This window comes from Phaethon aethereus (genome assembly GCF_964289735.1).
Source record: "Phaethon aethereus genome assembly, chromosome: 21".
Taxonomy (NCBI): Eukaryota; Metazoa; Chordata; class Aves; order Phaethontiformes; family Phaethontidae; genus Phaethon; species Phaethon aethereus.
In genome coordinates, this window is record NC_138597.1 from 2,952,770 (window position 1) to 2,969,796 (window position 17,027).

Genomic DNA, 17,027 nt, shown 5'->3' on the forward strand with positions numbered 1-17,027 from the left:
CGCTTCCCCTCCTCCTGCCTGAGCCATCGCTTTGGCAGGAAAGAAATAATGACAAATTTGGGCAAAGCCATTTAACAACTCCAGATTACGGGGGATATAAAAGTCCGAGGGATTAACCTTCGGAATCTGCAGATGGATAAAACAGGTTTTGCCGGAGCAGCTAACGCAATAATTGACAAGCGTGAGAGCAAATAATTAGGTGCTTTTAAGGCTAGAAACAACAATGCGGAACACACACACAGAGGTAGTATTTGCCATCACGGGACGAGGAATCTGTTTTCCGAACACGCTGCTGTCACAGGAAGCCACGAAATGACGTCGTTCGGCTCCAAGTCCACCGAAGCCTTTACAGCGGTCCTTTCCGTTCCTTCGAAGATGTTCTTTCCCCCCCTTGCAACTTAAGAGAGCGTCTAGACCGTTTAAATCTAGACATCAAAGCGAAGTTCCTCCAATCTATTCCTCAAATCAATTTGCTTTGCTTTCCACCCCCAACACAGCACGTCTCCCCGGAAAACAGGCAAACACTTCCCATGCTTGTGCGCCTACGGCACGTTTCGGCCCGCAACAGCATCTGACCGCAATTAGAAATATCCTGGAAAAAAAAAATACCGCTTTGTGATGGGAGGGCAGAGGCTGCTCAAGCCAGTCCAAGTGCCAGAAGCAGAATCTCAAAGATATTTAACACATCCCTAAAGGGTATGCAACTCTTGTTCTTGTTTAGGTATGCACAAAACGCCAAACTAAGCATTTTAGGAAATTCTGCTGTTCGAAGGGAGCACGGGAAGCTGCTCCTTACGGCAATTTGCCTGCGCAAGACCCGGCACGGGGCTTCCCGATCAGCCATCGGTGAAGGCCAACGGTAACCCCACGCTATTTTTCCCCAGGTGATTTCCAGAGGAGGAGGATGGACGGTTCGCTTAAAAATAAGAGGCCGGAGCAGAAGCGCGCGGGCGCGCTGCCAGCTCTCCTCCACGATTCTGTCTCTGCGCCTAAGCGGCGTGCGTGCTCGCGTACCCTCGCCGCCGGCAACCCCCCCGTGCCAAGGCGGCCAAGAGATCGGGTTGGCAAGTTCACGTGCCGGGCAGCACGGGTCGTTACTATCAGAAAGACACGTCCACTTCTGCAAATCCCACGTTTTTGTAAGAGTCAAAAGGCAAATGGAAAGAGAGACTCAAGTCTCCGAGAGGCTCTCGGTTACAAACCGCAGACGTTGTCAGTGGTCTCGATCTGCTGCAGCAGAGGCACAAGCCCCGTTTCATCTTCTCCACAAAAAAAACGCTTCTCCACAGCAATGTCAGCTCTCCGGGTTTGATGGCTGTTCCAAAAAGGAGCCACAGAAAAGCCTGAAGATAGGCATCAGCACGGCATTGTGCTCGCCTGCTCTCTTTACATCCCACACATCATACGTATTCACACCAAATACTAGTCTCCCCCCAAATACATGCTATTTTCTGCAGAAAGGCAATTTAACACCCTGCTGAGGGATGACACACGCTCTCACCAGAGAGGAGGCAATGGAGAGGTTTGGGATTCTCCTCTGGATGCCACCCAGCAAAGCGGGACGATAAAGCGGAGGCTGAGCGGCAGAGGAGCGTGTCCCCGAGGACAGCAGCGAGGACCGCGACACACCAGCTCCCCGTCAGATAACCCCGACGGTTCAGCTCCCAGCCGCGGCGTATAAAACCTGTGAAATTTTAATTTAGAGGGAGAAGTGGCGTGAAAAGATGCGAGGCAGAACAACTCTGTAAGGACCGAGAAGGGCAAGAAATGGATTTATAGATGCCCTCAGAAGAGATGCTGCTTCCAAAAAAGGTTTGCTGAAGCAACGAGAGAGACAGGCAGTTCTCCAAGACCAGGATGCAGCCCAGCCCTGGACCACACCGCAGCAGAGCATCGCTCGGTCCCTTTTCCTTCATCAGTGACGAGGTTGATCCTCTCCCCAGCACTGAGTCTCCCAGGCACCCAAAAGAGATCCACGATGCCTTTACTGTGGCACCAGGCTCCCCTTCATCTTTCCGTGGGCATCTTTGCTCCCTTCCCATTGCCCGAGTGATCCGAAAGCAAACTCTAGCTGTGGTGCTGCAGGTACTTAAAATCTGCAGCTGACCACACGTCTGAAAAAGCCAAACTCGAGAGCTTTTTCCATTTCTCAGGGCAAACACAGCCCTGCCCGCTCCAGCTCCCGCACCACAGAGGCATCAGAAGCCCGTTCCTCGTCAGGTGCTCCCTGCTGCAGCTCCTCTGCTGCGCTCAGAGGTCTTTGCAATCTCACAGACACGTAACTTCATCAGGCACAACAGAAAACCAGGAACCTGCCCCCAAAGCCACCCCCACCGAGCCTGGCTGGCAGCCGGGAGCAGCCCGCCCGCACCGCAGATCGCCAGCGCCGTCCCCATCCCGGCGGCTCCTCGCAGGGAGCCGGGGAAGGAGGACCAGTACGATTAGAGAAAGAGGGAATTTATCAGACTACCGACGCCGCGCAGCCAGAGCCCGGCTGAGGGGCTCCGGGGTACCAGGACACCCCTGGGAGCCGCCGCCGCCCGTGTCACGCTGGATCACAATCGATACCTCCGCAAAGCTGCTCCTACCCAGCGACGCGTCGTCCTCCCGCAAAGCCTCCGTCACCTTCGGTCCCCTTGGCGTGCAGCCCGTCGCCACCGCTCAGCCTCTCACCCCAGGGGAGGCACCCCCAGGCCCCCGATACCCCCCTCGGCCAGGGGTGCGTCAGCAAAACGCCGCAAAGAGCTTTTCCTCCCCTCCGCGACTGCTGCAAACAAACTGGCTGCGGAAAGGACTTGGGCCAACGCTTTCAAGAGCGTTTGTTCAGCATCCGCTCCGGTGGGTCAGCTCAGACCTGCTCCCTTTGTCGGAAAGAGCCCGTTGCACCTCCTGCTAACACAGCAGGCACCTCCAAACATCAAAATACGTACCTGGCTAGCTTGAGGACCCCAGACGTGTTCCTTCCACAAAATCCATCCCAACACCCGAAAGCGTCAGCCACGAAGACTCAAGCAAAGTTGAAGCGGGAATAGATTGCAAAGCTCGCAGCCACGAGGAGCAACGCCCTGAGCCTTCAGCACCCCACGGGTGAAGACGGAGCCTGAAAAACGAGGCCCCTTGGTCGACCGATGCCCCAGGGTTTCGTGCGCAGACGAAACCGCAGCCCGGCTCCGCGCGACGAGCGCGCCGGTTCTGCAAGCTGCCGCGTCAGCACCGAAGGCTCTTACCTCACGCTTCGCTGTCAACAAGAAGTTATGAGAATTGAATTTTAATAAGCTGGAGCGTGAAGCCTTGCTATGTATCGCGCCAGCGCCCAAGTTCAGCGCCTGATTTATAGCGACGTACTTGGGCCCTGTTCGGTGCACGGAGGGACCCCTCGGGGAGAGACGTCTGCCCTCAAAGGCTGGGCAATGAGCCTCCCCGACTGCAAAGCCCCTTTTGGCAGCTTTTTTTTTCCTGCATCACCGGTGCCAGAGAACACCAGGTTTACTCCTCAAAGAAAACGTAACGGGAGGAAAGGCCGTCCTTTTGGAGGCTCCCCAGCCGCGCCGGCGATCGAGAGCGCGCCCGAATCCAACAGACAAAGCCACCCTTCATCTTCCCCACGTTTAAGACCAGGACCTATTGATACCTCGCTCTCCACAGCTGCAAGTCTAACACCAAACGTCTTCGTGGTTATGCTACGGACCAGGGAGTCGGAAACCCTGGATCAAGTAAACCCTGAAGTTGAAGGACTTAAAACTTACTCATCCTCCAGAGCTTCACTAAAACTCCCCTGCACAGGCCTTAAAGGAATGATCATCTAAATATTATGCTCACCATGCCAGATGACGCCTTTGACTAGAAAGACTCCAGAAAGGATATTTTAAATTAGTATCTTCAAAGACTAAGATGTAAATGGGGACTCGAGGCGCTATCTGCGTCCAAAACAGCCATGTGCATATTACTACGCACAAATTTACTTCTCAGCATATGCAATTGTTTCAGAGCATGAAACTAATCGCTCCTTCACACCATGAACTATGCAGGATGGAGATAAAGTAGGAAATTATTAGGCGGCCTACAGCAAGACCTTGATCTCGCTATAAGCTCAGTGCAAAAATGCTCCTGATTCGTGACAGGACTGAGGTCAGTCAGAACCCAAATCCCTCAGGTTCCTTCACAATATCAGCTCTCAAACTCTGGAAGAACAAATAGCAGGGAAGATTTCTGAGAAGATGGAAACGGAGCATTTTCAACAGCCCGAGATGACGACTCGCAAAACAGCAACAGCACAGAGGTAACTGATTGCCTCCGGGGCAAAAGTCAAAGTCTTTGCATTGTAGCTACGAAAGTGTACAGGGATCAAAGAGAAATAGAGAAAACTCTATTTTAGGCTGTCATGGGCATAAAGGTCCTCCTGGCCCTTTGGCATCACCAACTACCAAGTCACGACTGAAATCTTTCTTACGCTGCGTATGCCCGAGGGCACTGCGCAGCAGAGGAGAAATCCTTTATTCCAGGAGCAGGGCATAGCTCCCGCTCCCTTCCCAGCGGAATTTTGGCAGCACCCCTGCTAACACCACCATTCTTACCATCGCACACCAGCTCCAAGCAACGCGAGCTGGGACACGGCGACCAGCCCATGCCACCGACACCCAGAATTAGGAAGTGAGATAAGCCAAATGCTGAGCAAGGTGTCATTAACAACATCTTCAAGCACTTTACCAACATTAATTAAGGTGTCTTCCATTTAATGCTGGGAGGAGACTAAAGCAAAACACAAGAGGCTAAACAAACCAACCACCTGATTCAGCATGGCAAGTTTTCGCACCCCAACTTTGAGTAGAAGCAATACCCACAGGGAAATCCAAACTACTGAAGATACAGATGCAGATTCAGCAGAGACCCTGAGCCAAAAGCCCGGAGGCGCACCCAGCACAACCGGGGACCACAAAGCTGCGACAGCGCTTGCTGCGATGCTCTGCCCGCATCCCCCCCAGGACCACAGGGTGCAGGCACACCTTTTGCTCGCAATTAAGTCAACCAATACTAATTCAAACACGAGGGTGCTGACACATGGCTCCACGGATGATCCCGAGAGCTGGCTGTAATTGCTGCGCTAAGCGCCGGGACGCGAGGTATTGATTTCCACCCTGATCTGCGTCCAGGTTTACACGGAGGCTGCAGCCAAAATACTTCTTCCAGCAAACTCACCGTTTAAAAATGACTGTCAGGACTGAGAGGTTGGAATGATTAACACTCACACTAAGGGCTGTAACAATAGGCAAGCTCCATTCCTACTTACCTACGCACACCCACCACCCAGTCCCGCTCTCCCTCTTTGCTGAATTCTTCCTGTTTTGGTTTTTGAAGCATAGCTCACCACTGCAAAAATAGTGCATTACAGCGGAGAAAAGTCTCAATGTGCGCAAAAGGGGCAGAGTTATTACCTCGAGCTGCCTCAAGCTGCACTGTAATTATATGAAGAACACAGTTTGCAAACTCCGTATTAATTACTGGCTGGGCGTAGCACAAAGGCACACATTTCGCCTTTCACGCGACTCGGGGTTGACCTGGAGCACCTGCCTGCAGCAACGAGATCACCGAGCTCCTTCCCACGACAAGCAAAGGGATCCGACGCTTTTGCCAACGTGCTCCTCTCCCAGGACTGGAGCAGATCCCTGCCACGCACCCGTCAGCCACCCGAGCACCACCAGCATACCCCAGGATTGCACTTGCAGGTACATGGCTGCCCACCCAATTCACCAGCCTGCTGCCTTCCTTTTAACGTATTTGCCTTAACCAGGCAGCTTGGCGGCCCTCCTACTTACAAGGCACATGACAGCGGAGATATTCAGAGATACTCTTTTTCACCCCACCCTGCTGAATGCAGTCTCAAAATCCTCGAGGAAAAGCATAAGGCTCCCTACAGATATCTCGGGCCTGCCTGTACAAACGCAGAGCGATGCAGGAGCGCGTTTATGGCAGTATATGAACAATAGTACGAAGCTTAGGGAGGAAGCCCAGAACAGAGAGCGAGTTTCACTGGCGGGTTTTGCCGAGTCCCCTTCTCCTCAATAAGCACAATGCACTCCAGGCACAATTTTACACTTAACTGCTTGGCTTCTGCTACACCACCAGTGGCACATGGCCACATATGTTTTAAATAATAGCCTCTTAAACTCGTAGGGAAGATAAAAACACATTTATGGCTACAAGGCCAGCGAGTCACACCTCTTCAGAGGAACATCCTCTCTCCTAGCTCCTAGATGCTGGCACGCCGAGCCAAATTTGCCAGCTTAAAGCATGGGAAGACTGAACGAACCCTTCAGCAGCGGCTGAAGGTACCACTCCCGCACCCAGGCGAAGATGGGACCGCTCTTCGCCACCGGTCACAGGGACCCCACAACGCCAAAGCACATGTAATCATAGTTATTAATCAGAAACACGCACGCTTTGGGGAACGGAGCACAATTCTTCAGCACCGTTACAGTGCACCAACTGTTTTCCAGCACGACGACAGTAAAGGAACCCAAAGGGGAGTTCTTCCACCGCTTGGATTAAAAAAACCTCTGAGGAAAACAGAAAAAGAAATCCTGGCTCTTCGAGAACTGCACGCACATCCCTCCCTTGCTGGGGCATGCTGTGGGAAGAAAGGCACTGCCCCTCTGCAAAGACACACGTGTGTCTCCAAAAATCTCCGGGAGAAGGAACGAGCCACAGTGTACCCGCAGAAAGGCGCGTGTGCACAAGCAGCCAAAGGATTTTGCCTGTTTTTCTAGCTGCAAGGCTGCACTTCCACACTCACGCTGATGCCCTCCGCAGCATGTCACCAGCTGCATTCCTGATCCCCCGGCCCCAGCGGGGGAAGATGAAGGCATCCTCCTTCTGCCCTTTCAGCAGATTTTTATAGAAAGAAAGTGCCACGGTAGCCTGGATGCGCTACGCGGCAGGGTCCAGGTTCAGATTATACCAACAGGCACAGAAATGCTGAAGATACCTCACCGCACATGTAACTTGACTCACCGCATACCTGCGGCTACCGCTCTGCTGGGTCCGGCTCCTGCCGCACGGCAAACCCACCGGAGGATGGATTAAGTTCATTGAAGAAGTGGAATTCACACAGCACACCCCCTGCTACCGAAACAGCAAAATACAGCAAGCTGGATGGAACAAACGCACAAATTAATCCCTCTAAATCAATCTGCATTAATGCCACGACCCATGAGACACCAGCGGTGCAACGGCAGCCTGCCAGGAGCAGCGATGCCCACCAAGAGCTACGCTACCTTTAAAAAGCCACAGCTTAACCAGAACACGGCTGTTAAACCACGCCTAACCGGCATACCAAGAAACGCTCACAGTCAGTAACGGGTAAGCAACAGTTACCGACGTTTTTAACACGCAGGTGTAAATTCAGTTCAGTTACCGGAAAGGCACAACGTTTGCCCCGACACCAGGGTGGATGGTCACGCAAGCCTACGATTATTTGGTGAAGATGGATATATTGGTATTTCGATGTTTCTAAAGCAACGGCGATGGCAGCACTTACTTCGATTAGCCGGAAACAGCGAATTTCAGCCATGCAAGAGCCGGACCCCGGTCAAGAGCGCCGCAGAACTTCGGACCCCGCTGGTTCAACCTTCGCGCAAAGCCAAGAGCGGAAATCGCTTCCCGCTCCCCCCGCACCCCGTTTTCCACCCCCGGCCTCCCAGGCCTGCTGCCAAGTTTCGAGGGGGTCGAGCGCAGAGGGAGGGGGACGTATGCATCGCATCGGGGCTGCGCGAGCCGCTGGCCCCAAGACTTCGTGAACGCCGTGCCGAGGGTACCGGCCGCTCGGGGGTCTGCCCCCCACCCCGCCCCGGGCCCGCGGCCGTAACATGGCTGCTTCCCTGTCCCGGCGCCAAAGCGGAGGCGGGAGCCGGGGGTACCGGGTGCGGGGCCAGCGGGGCGAGCTCAGCCAGGCGCGGGGGATGCGGGGGTGATCCCGCCCCGGGCTGGCGGCCGGGGGAGGTCGGAGCAGGGAAGCAGGAGGCTGCTACGGACCGAAGGGGGAACCCGCGACCGGCGGAGCCGGTTCCGACGGGACGCGCCGGCCCCTCGGCGGCTTCGCTCCGGAGCCAACCCCCCCCACCCCACCACAAATAATTCGGAAGGGAGGCGGCCCCCAGGCGACACCCCCTGCCCCCCCATCACCCCCGCCGGGCCGGCGGGGGTCGCGGCCGGCGGCACCCACCTTGCGCGCTGTGCGGGCCGTGCTCCATGGCCGGGTCGCTGCCCAGCTCGGCCAGGCGGCGGCCGGTGGCGGCCAGCTCGGCGCGCAGCGCCGTCACCTCCTGGCCCGCCGCCTGCAGCGCCCCGTCGATGCGCAGCGCCAGCTGCTTGTTGTCGTCCATCATGTGCAGGATTTTGGCCTGGGGGGGAGGGAGGAAGAGGAGAGAGGTGAGAGAGCGGGAGCCGCAAGGCACCGCCGCCGGGGGGGGGGGGGAAGGGGGCGGGCAGGGGGCTGTGCCGAGCGCGGGGGGGGGGGGGGGGGGGCAGTGGGGCGGGGAAGGGGCTGCCTGAGGGGGAGCTGCGCGAGCGGGCTGTGAGGGGGGGCGCGAGGGGGGTGCGGAGGGGAGCGGGGCTGTGCGAGGGGGGCTCTGCAAGCGGCGGGCAAAGGGGACGGGGGGGTGCGAAGGGAGCTACGCAAGTGGGGAGCGAAGGGGACGGAGCAATACAAGGGGGTGCGGGGGGAGGTGCCCCCTACCTGTTGCCCCCCCCGGCAGCCCGGGCAGGGCCGCGACGGAGGCGAGCGCGGCTCGGCCGAGGGCATCCGCGGCGCTGCGCGGCGCTCAGCGTCTGCCGCGGAGGCGGGTCCCTCCTACGGGCGGGGAGGGGGGGCAGCTCTGCCGCGGCAGCGCTGCGTTTATAGCGAGACCCCCAACCCCTCCCCCCGGGAAGTTTGGGGCGGGTGCGGCGAGTGCTGCAGTGCCCGCGGTGTGCCGAGAATGCCGCTAATTAAGTGCCTTTCTGCTAATTGGGCTCAGGTTCTGCCCGGCGCGTGGCCATACCCAAAAGCAGGTGGAGGTAAAATGGGCTCCAAAAATTCCCCCCCCCCCCGGAAGGTTTTTTTTGGGGGGGGGGGGGAAGAGCAACCTGTGTGCTGTCACTGCTGTAGCGATGGTGAATGCAAGAGTGCTTAGCGCCGGCGGTTCATGTGGCACGAACCCAGGGTGAAAAATCGAGAATTATTCGGTCTCATCACTGGCGACTGCTAGAGGGAGCGCGGATGGCTCCCCGTGCCTTATCGACGCCTCCGAGGGCTCCGCTGGCACGCTTGCCAGGGCCTGGGCCGCAGCAAGCCGCAGAGCTGCGGTCCTCACCGCGGCGGCCGCGCAGGCCAACTTCATCCCCACCGACATGGAATGGTGCCGCTGCGGAACGCGCGGCCGGCACGGCTGCGCCTCCCCGAACCGTCCCCGCGTCCCGACGCGGCGGGCAGCAGCGCTGCCTGTTTGCACCTGAGCCGCCTGAAAAGTTCACAAAGGAGTTTAGGAACTGGGCACGGACCCCCCACGGCGGCGGGTGGGAGCCCGCGGGGCCCTGCGGACACGGGAGCGGGGTGCGGGGAGCCCAGCGGGCAGCCAGCGCCAGCGAGGAAGGGCTCTCGCCGAGGGAAAAGCCAGAGAAAATCACAGCCCCGGGGAGAAACTGTCCTGCCCGTGTCTGTACGATCTGCTAAACCCTCCGATATTTGCCTAAACTCAGGTTTTTGGCTGAGCAAGCCGAGAATTCGGGGCAGTTCCTTGAACTTCAGGCCGCTCCTCTGCGTCACCACTGGCATGGCCGAGACCTTCGCCAAAATACAGCAAAAGCGGTAGAAAAGGGCTTCCCTTCTCCCAGAGTCATCTTTGCAGCCCTCCGAGAGGCCTGACGTGAGATAAAGCAGAAGCCCGTCGCCGGCCGGCGCAGTGACGGTCCCCGGGGAGCACTGGGACGCGGCTCTGCAGAAGCAGAGGGCTTTGGCACGCGGCGGCCCCAGGCAGCGTTCCGGAACAGAAATCGGGCGAATCTGCCGCGTCAGTCCGCCGACAAGCAAGACCGAGATCCGCCTGGATCCCTCAGAGCTGATCCGGGTCGTGCCTACAGCCAGCTCGCCCAGAGCGAAAAGGACCGAGTCCTTGTCGAGGGGCGTCTAGACCTTGTAATCTCTAAAAGGATTTTGTAAAGCAATCTAGTTTTCAGATAAATGGTCCGGTGGTTTCTTCAAGGGAAAGTTATTTTCGACCGAGAGTGCCCAGCAGTGTCTGCAGCCCAACCACTAGCGCTGGGCCAGGGAGTACCGCTGGAAAGGGCTCTTTTCTTTAACGACTTCCCAAACGGCGGACAAACAACCCCCAAGGAGAATAAATGCAATTTTTGAAATTCTTTCTTCATCGTCTACGCAGCCCTCCCTGAACAAGATAAAATTCTTTAAGGATATAGAGAAACTGAATTCTAATCAAGATAAATGCCCGGTTTCATGCCTAATTTACATGAGTATTCGCTGCAAACGGCGCTTGCAAATGAGAGAATTATGTATGTAACCAGATAACCCGAATGTGCAATCGCAGTGCCGTATATGCAAAGCCTAGTCATTGCACTTGAATAAAACGTAAGCTTCAGCAGAAAGGAACTCAGCTTTAAAGCGCAGGCACATTATTTTTATCATAAAAAATCAGGTTAAAACTGATTTGAGCCTTCCAAGAACACATTCAGCTGCTGAAGCAAAGTCCAAATTACGCTTCTCACTCAATCTAACCTTAATAATAGACTAGTTGAGTTGCTATACAGGCAGCGCTGGAATCTTTTTAATTTACCGGTGCAGGAGAATTTCTGCATTAGCGCGTGTGCTATTTAAAAAACACGTTTCTTAAGGTTGGCCGTGCACTCATCCATAAATTAATAACCTCGCTTTAAAAAATCTTCCTTATTACTCCAAGTCCTTTTGAGACAACCCTGAAGACATCTTGAAAGATTTTTCTCCCCTTCCCCATACCTCCTCCCCTCCTTGCTAGGGAACAGCTGGGTCCGTTTAAAATTGATTTCGATCTCTCGAAGCGGGATTTGATCTCTCCGAGCTTCCGCTTGGAAAGAGCGCGCGACGTCGCGGCAATCCCGAGAGATCAGCCGGCAGAGCTCGGGGCTGGCAGGCAGCGGGACGAGCGCGGGGCAGCGAAGGGGTTCCCAACGCGGGGGTTTTAATTGCTGCCCGCAATCAAAGCGGTGTGGTGTACCCCGCGGCGCTGCCGCCCCGCGCTCACAGCGATGCCGAGGCCGTCCCGCGCCCGGCGCCGCACGTGCGCACCCCTGCGCGTTGCCAGCCCAAAATCCGCCTGTGCCGTCACCCTGCTTCCGAGGTAAGGGGAAGCCACAAAGCCACGGGAAGGTCCCCGTCGTCGCTCCGGCAGCCAAGCTGCCTTCAGGAAGGAAGGGCTGAGAACCCAGCTGGGTGCGCGCCCCGGGTGCGCTACCTGCCGAGTGTTCCGGGTCGTGCCGGTTCCCGTTCGGATGGCCAAGCCTGTCCTGAAATCCTCAGCGCTGGCATGCAACGAAGCGTGAACGAATTGAAATGAAGAAGTGAATTGGGCCTCGTGCCCTTTCTCCTGCGAGTTTTGAATTAACAAAAAAATTAAATTCGAAGCTAATTAAGTAGCCAAAATTAGAAACGTATTATTTCCTAAAATTGCCTTTTTTTTTTTTTTTCTTTTAATTCTAGCTTTTACCGAGAGCCTGACAGCTACGCAGCAAGTCTGCGTCCCTAATGGGTGGGAGTCCCCGGCCGCGCGGCCGAGGCGCAGGGCGGTCGGGAGTGTTTCCTAAGGACACGCGGGACACCCGAGTCAATGCCAGCAGGCTTCAGGGCTCTACTCAGCCTTAACTGCGCCCAGCATCCTTTCAGGCGGTGCAAGGGTGGCCTTGAAAAACCTAAAAAAACCCCTAAATTTTGGGCAACGTGTTCTACTAGCAGCGTCACATCCGGGCAGGCTGTTTCTCAAGAATATATAGATGGTATAAACATGGATGGGGGAAGGTTTGAGAATACTACCCATCATCTTTGCCCTTGCTTCAACCTAAGGAGTGCAGTAAAGGGACTACGAGGAGGTTTAGGAGCTGAAAAAGGGCTGAGTAGCACACGCGTACCGTTCGGGCCTTCTGAACGCTTTAATTTGCTCTTCAGATTACTACTTTTTATAGTTTAATATGTACAATATGCACAGGAACCAGTGTAACTAAATGGGAAAAGCCTTTTGTGTTAAGGATAAACGTAAACTAATACGGCCCTTTGACTTGATTCAATTAAGTCCTTTCTTCTCCAATTAAATAATCAGCCAGAATTTAATAAAAATGAATTTCAATGTGTCACCCTGCAGAATGATGACCTCTGAGATGGCGAAGGCTTACGTAAATTCTGCTGATGGCTTTTTATCTGCTTGTGTCTCACTTCCACCAAAAAAAATCGCCCTCCGTCGGTATATTTACATTATTTTCTCATCTCCTCCATGTGTCTCTGCTGACGGTAACAATTCCCGGCTGAAAAGGCTGCGAGTATCCCCGGCTTCTTTCAGCGCATCCTCTAAAACCGACCTTCTGTGATGGGGAAAGAAGATGGCCAAGGGCGGGATTTTTTGTCACGCCCTGGCACGCTGCAGTGCAAACCGCGGCCGCTTGGCCCCTTCCAAATGTCACCGGGGACGCTGGTCCGCAAAGGCGGCACGGCAAGAAAACGCGGTCCGCGAGACCGGCAACCTTTAGCCGCGACCACCAGAAAAAGCGCAGCGTGCCCCGCGTCCGACAGCCCCTTGTAGCACATCTCCGCGAAGTGACGTCCATCCCGGTTACAACAGTTGCTCATGTCTACAATTTTTTTCCCCCCCTCTGCAAAGGTCACGTTTTTATTTGTGTATTTATAACTGCACTTGACCCCCCTTCTCGCTCTTAAAATACTGAGCAGCAGCTCTGCTCTTCCTCAGCTGGGGCATATAGCAGCGTCTTAACGCAAACCTTGCCGACGCGTTGCTGCCGCGCCGTAGCTGACATGCTAGCGCTTTAACGTATTACGTTATTAAAACGGGATTAAACAGAGCTAAGGACGGGCAGGTTGAAAATTTGGGTGGCTGTCCCGTTTTTCCCCGCGATGCTGCAGCGACGCGTTGCCCCGTCTCCGTTTCTGTGCGGGTGAGAGGCTCCCGGCGACCTTCCCGTGCCGCGCATCCCTCGGGACCGCGAAAACAAACCCATTAATGTTTATGAAGTGCCTCGGAGCGGGGGAATTACATCACCGCGGTGAGGTACAGGCTTAATGGATCAAAACAAACCCCAGATCCAAACCCCCCCAGCTTAGACACATCTCAGTTCCTCGGTGCAAACCTCAAGGAATCCCACTGAGAAGGGATAATTGAGAGAAAAACGTGATCCCAGACATTTTTCTCCAGTAAACCCATTTTACGTTAATCGGAAGCAGATTTCGAGACCCCTTGCAAACAAATGGCTTCCACGGCGTTTCACAGCCGAGCGCGTCCGCGGCACCAGCCTCTACGCGGCTCTCTTAAACCCGACGTTTGTTTAACGAGTCTGTGTACGTTCAGCCTATATTTCCACGTATATGGGGAAGACGGCGGCAGCCAGCCCTTCACGGTGCCTGCGATGAGCTCCCGCTGCGAGGCACCCAAAACTTTAACGTTTAACAGGAAAAATCCTGTCTGCTTTCTTGACTGTTGTGGGCAGGCGATCGTTGTTTGGTTTTATAAAACTGTAAGTGCAGTTACCCAGGAGCTTCAGGGTCTCTGCGTAGCGTAAAACTGGGCTCGGTGCAGATTTGGGGGGGTGTCTGCCCATCGATGAACCACGTCTGTCATCTGACGGATATAAATGTCGCGCATCTCCCGCCTGGCTGGGGGGAGCCCGCGCAGCCGGAAGGGGAATTAAGCCGTTAAAACTCGCGCGGTCAAACACGGTTGACGTGCTGCGGCTATTTCCAAGGTGACCTCATCTCCACCTCACAGGGCGATACGTACACCTTGACATAAAGCTGGGCCACCCTCCCGCTTTGACGCACCCCTGGCCGCAGACCGTGCGCGGAGCGCTGCCTCTCGCGGCGTGCGGAAGCGATAGCCATGATGGTGCTGTGATAATTTAGCTTTGGGGCATCGGTGCCGCCGATGTGTGGTGGTCCCCAGCCCAGCTCTCCCCTCCCGGGAGCGGGGTTGCTGGCTTGCTCCTACGCGGGTGCTGTAGGTCTCGCTAGGAGACGGGGCGAGCCCCCGAGGTGCATCCCCCTGAGCAGAGCTGCCTGCTTATCCTCTGCTGCCAAAACTGTTTTCGTTGTAGTTTGGGCCGAGCTATCCCTAGGGAGCTGCTTTTAGCCTCAACCAAGTGCGAGGTCGCGCTTGGTCCGAAACGGTCCGCAGCCGTTGCGCTCGGCCCGTCGTTCCCCAGGGGAGGATGCAGGAGGATGCCGAAGGACGCCCCGAGCTCCGGCGCTGGCCCCTCGGGCCGCTTTCGGGGCTGAGCTGCCCGGCTGGGGCTGCGCTCGCCGCGTGGGTGCTCGGCGGCGGCTCGGCGCGGCACGGGACCTCTGGCAGCCGCGGGTGGGGGGGACACCGGCAAGCGGTGGGGACCCGCGAGCGCGGCTGGGGATTACAAACCAGCTCGGTAGCGCCGTGGGAAGGCGCTTGCGGAGGCAAGGAGGGCGAGCGCGGAGGCAAGGAGGGCGAGCGCGGACCCAAACGCGCACGCGCGGCAGAGACATTTGCTTTGCAGACCTGATTTACCGGCTGTTCAGACGCTGTTATAAGGATCGTATAAAGACTGACAGGAGTAGGGAGATTCTGAAGCACTTAGATAGCAGGTTAACAGCTGCCGTGAAAACAATCGTGTGATCAATCAGCAGACAAATATACACTTAAATTAGGTGTTAGTGGGACAGATGCAGGAAAGGTGATTACGGGTTGCCTCTGCGTTTCCTTCGGCGACGGCGATGGCGCGCCGGGGTGGGTCAACGCACCCTGTCATTCGTACCGCATCAGCATTCCCCTGACAGTTTCTTTGTCCTGGGAAGTCAATTCCCATGAAGATTCGACGTTCGCAAGCGGCACGGTGAAATTCGGTCGCCTTTGAATTTTCACGACCCTCTAGGACGCTTTAGCCCGGCAGATTACGGACAAGACCGCTGTCCTAAATTGGGCGGGAGGCAGGAATAAGCATTTGTACCCACCCGTTCCAACGGTGGCAAAAAAATACCACCGGCAAAACCAGCGGGAGAAACAGCCCTTTCCTCCCTCCCCAGCAAACAAAACTGGAGACGCGGTCTGCAGGGCAGAGCACGTGGGAAGAGTCAGCTGCCGCGTCCTGGAAAAGGAAGATGTTGGAGAGAAATGTAATTTTTGACTATAATATTTGTGAAATAAGTAAAAGATAAGATCTCGAGTGTGGCTCAGGCCTCTCAAATAGCCTTAAGATTAATGCAGAAAGAGGGAGCTCCGGGGTGGGAGTAGAGGGGGCTTAGCGTGCGCAGCGCACCGTCCCCACGGCCGCCTGCCGCGACGGGCGCGCATCAGCACCCGCAAAATTCCCGCAGGTGTTTCGGGGACCGTACAGCGCAATCTAGACACGAGTGAAACTTAATTTATTCTTACAGGGCTACCCAAGGCAAAGCATCCCTCCTTTTCATTCCGAGCGAGAGAAAGCGTGCTCCGGTTGTAAGCGTCACCGTCCTCCCTTCTTTTGTCAGCGGCACCGGTGGCACACCTAGTTTGAGGATTGCCCCACTGAAAAACCAGCCACTTTCACGACAAAAGAGTCTGGGGAGCGTGGAACAATAAAACTAGCGCTTTTTTTCTTCTTTTTTTTTCTTCTTTTTCAAGACGCTAGCAGCGGGGTAGACTAATCCTGTATTGCCTAAGATTACAAACGTACAATTACATTCCCCACTAAACTATGAAAGATCTAAAAATATACCCCTCAGCGTTGAGAAGGCAGCTGGAAGACTGGAGCAATATGCATATATATATATATACACACACACACACACACACCCCATGATCTATAGTCACGTTTTAAGGCTTCGGTATGTATTCATCGATTCTATGCATTTGGGGCTTGGAGCGTATTGGCGTCCATCTCCTTAACTGTTCATAAGGCAGGTTGGCTGGAGTCGTCTGCTGTGTGAAAAATAACACTTTTCCAGGACGGAGCGGTACCGTCGTATCCGATAACGCACAGGTACCCTATTGCTTTGGTGAGGTGGGAAAATACCGCAGACCTCGTTTCACAGGATGGGGAAACTGAGGCACAGACGGGCTGTGACCGAGTGGAAAAGGGCACCTCCTGCACCCGGGGGCCGGGCTCCTGACAACCTGCTGCAGCCTATAAAAGACAGCAAGCCTTTCCCGCAAAATAGAGGTCAATTCCTTCCTCTCTTGCCTACGAAACCGCAGCGTTACTCGTACGCTCACGCAGTGCCGCGCTGGGGCGGAGGGCTAATCCTCCTGTGATGGGCGATTTTTGGAGTGCTCCGCTGTGCGCGAGGCAGAGGTGCAGAGATTAGGGTTAAAAAGCAGGGAATGCAAAGCTGGAAGCGCGGGGGCACGGCTGCTCGCGCCAGGCAAAGCGGCTCAGCATATTTCCTCCTTCAGTGCAGCGGACAAAACCAAAAAACGGTAACCCCCTCCGACACACGCGCTCTTTAGGTATCGCACTAGCACACACGCTTGGTCTAAGCAGGAGTTTGTCATGAAATCTGCGGGAGGTTGACTTACCCTAATGGAACACCCAGGCACGGAAGGACATGCTGCTTCTAATACAGTCCAGTTAGCTTCTGACATAGATTACTTTAAAAAAATAAGAAAAAAATAATAACAAAAAACCAACACGGCAAACACACAAGCGTGACAAAGTATCTTAGTATAAAATCAATACCGAGGCGATTAGCAGCCTTTGAAAAATGCTGGCTCTAAGTCAGTCCGCGGCAGAGATCAAATGGAGGTGCTGTCAACTCACTTGGGCATTTTGCTCGGCTACTG

General features: G+C 55.2%; 1 protein-coding gene across 1 annotated transcript in view; it reads right to left on the minus strand.

The window, feature by feature from the left end:
- Positions 1-8,396, minus strand: part of KAZN (kazrin, periplakin interacting protein) — an 85,547-nt gene extending 77,151 nt beyond the window's left edge. Inside the window, exon 1 of the mRNA XM_082009426.1 lies at positions 8,219-8,396. Coding sequence (XP_081865552.1) covers positions 8,219-8,381 — 163 coding nt within the window. The 5' untranslated portion in view covers positions 8,382-8,396. The remainder of the gene's footprint in view (positions 1-8,218) is intronic.
- Positions 8,397-17,027: the final 8,631 nt, after the last annotated feature.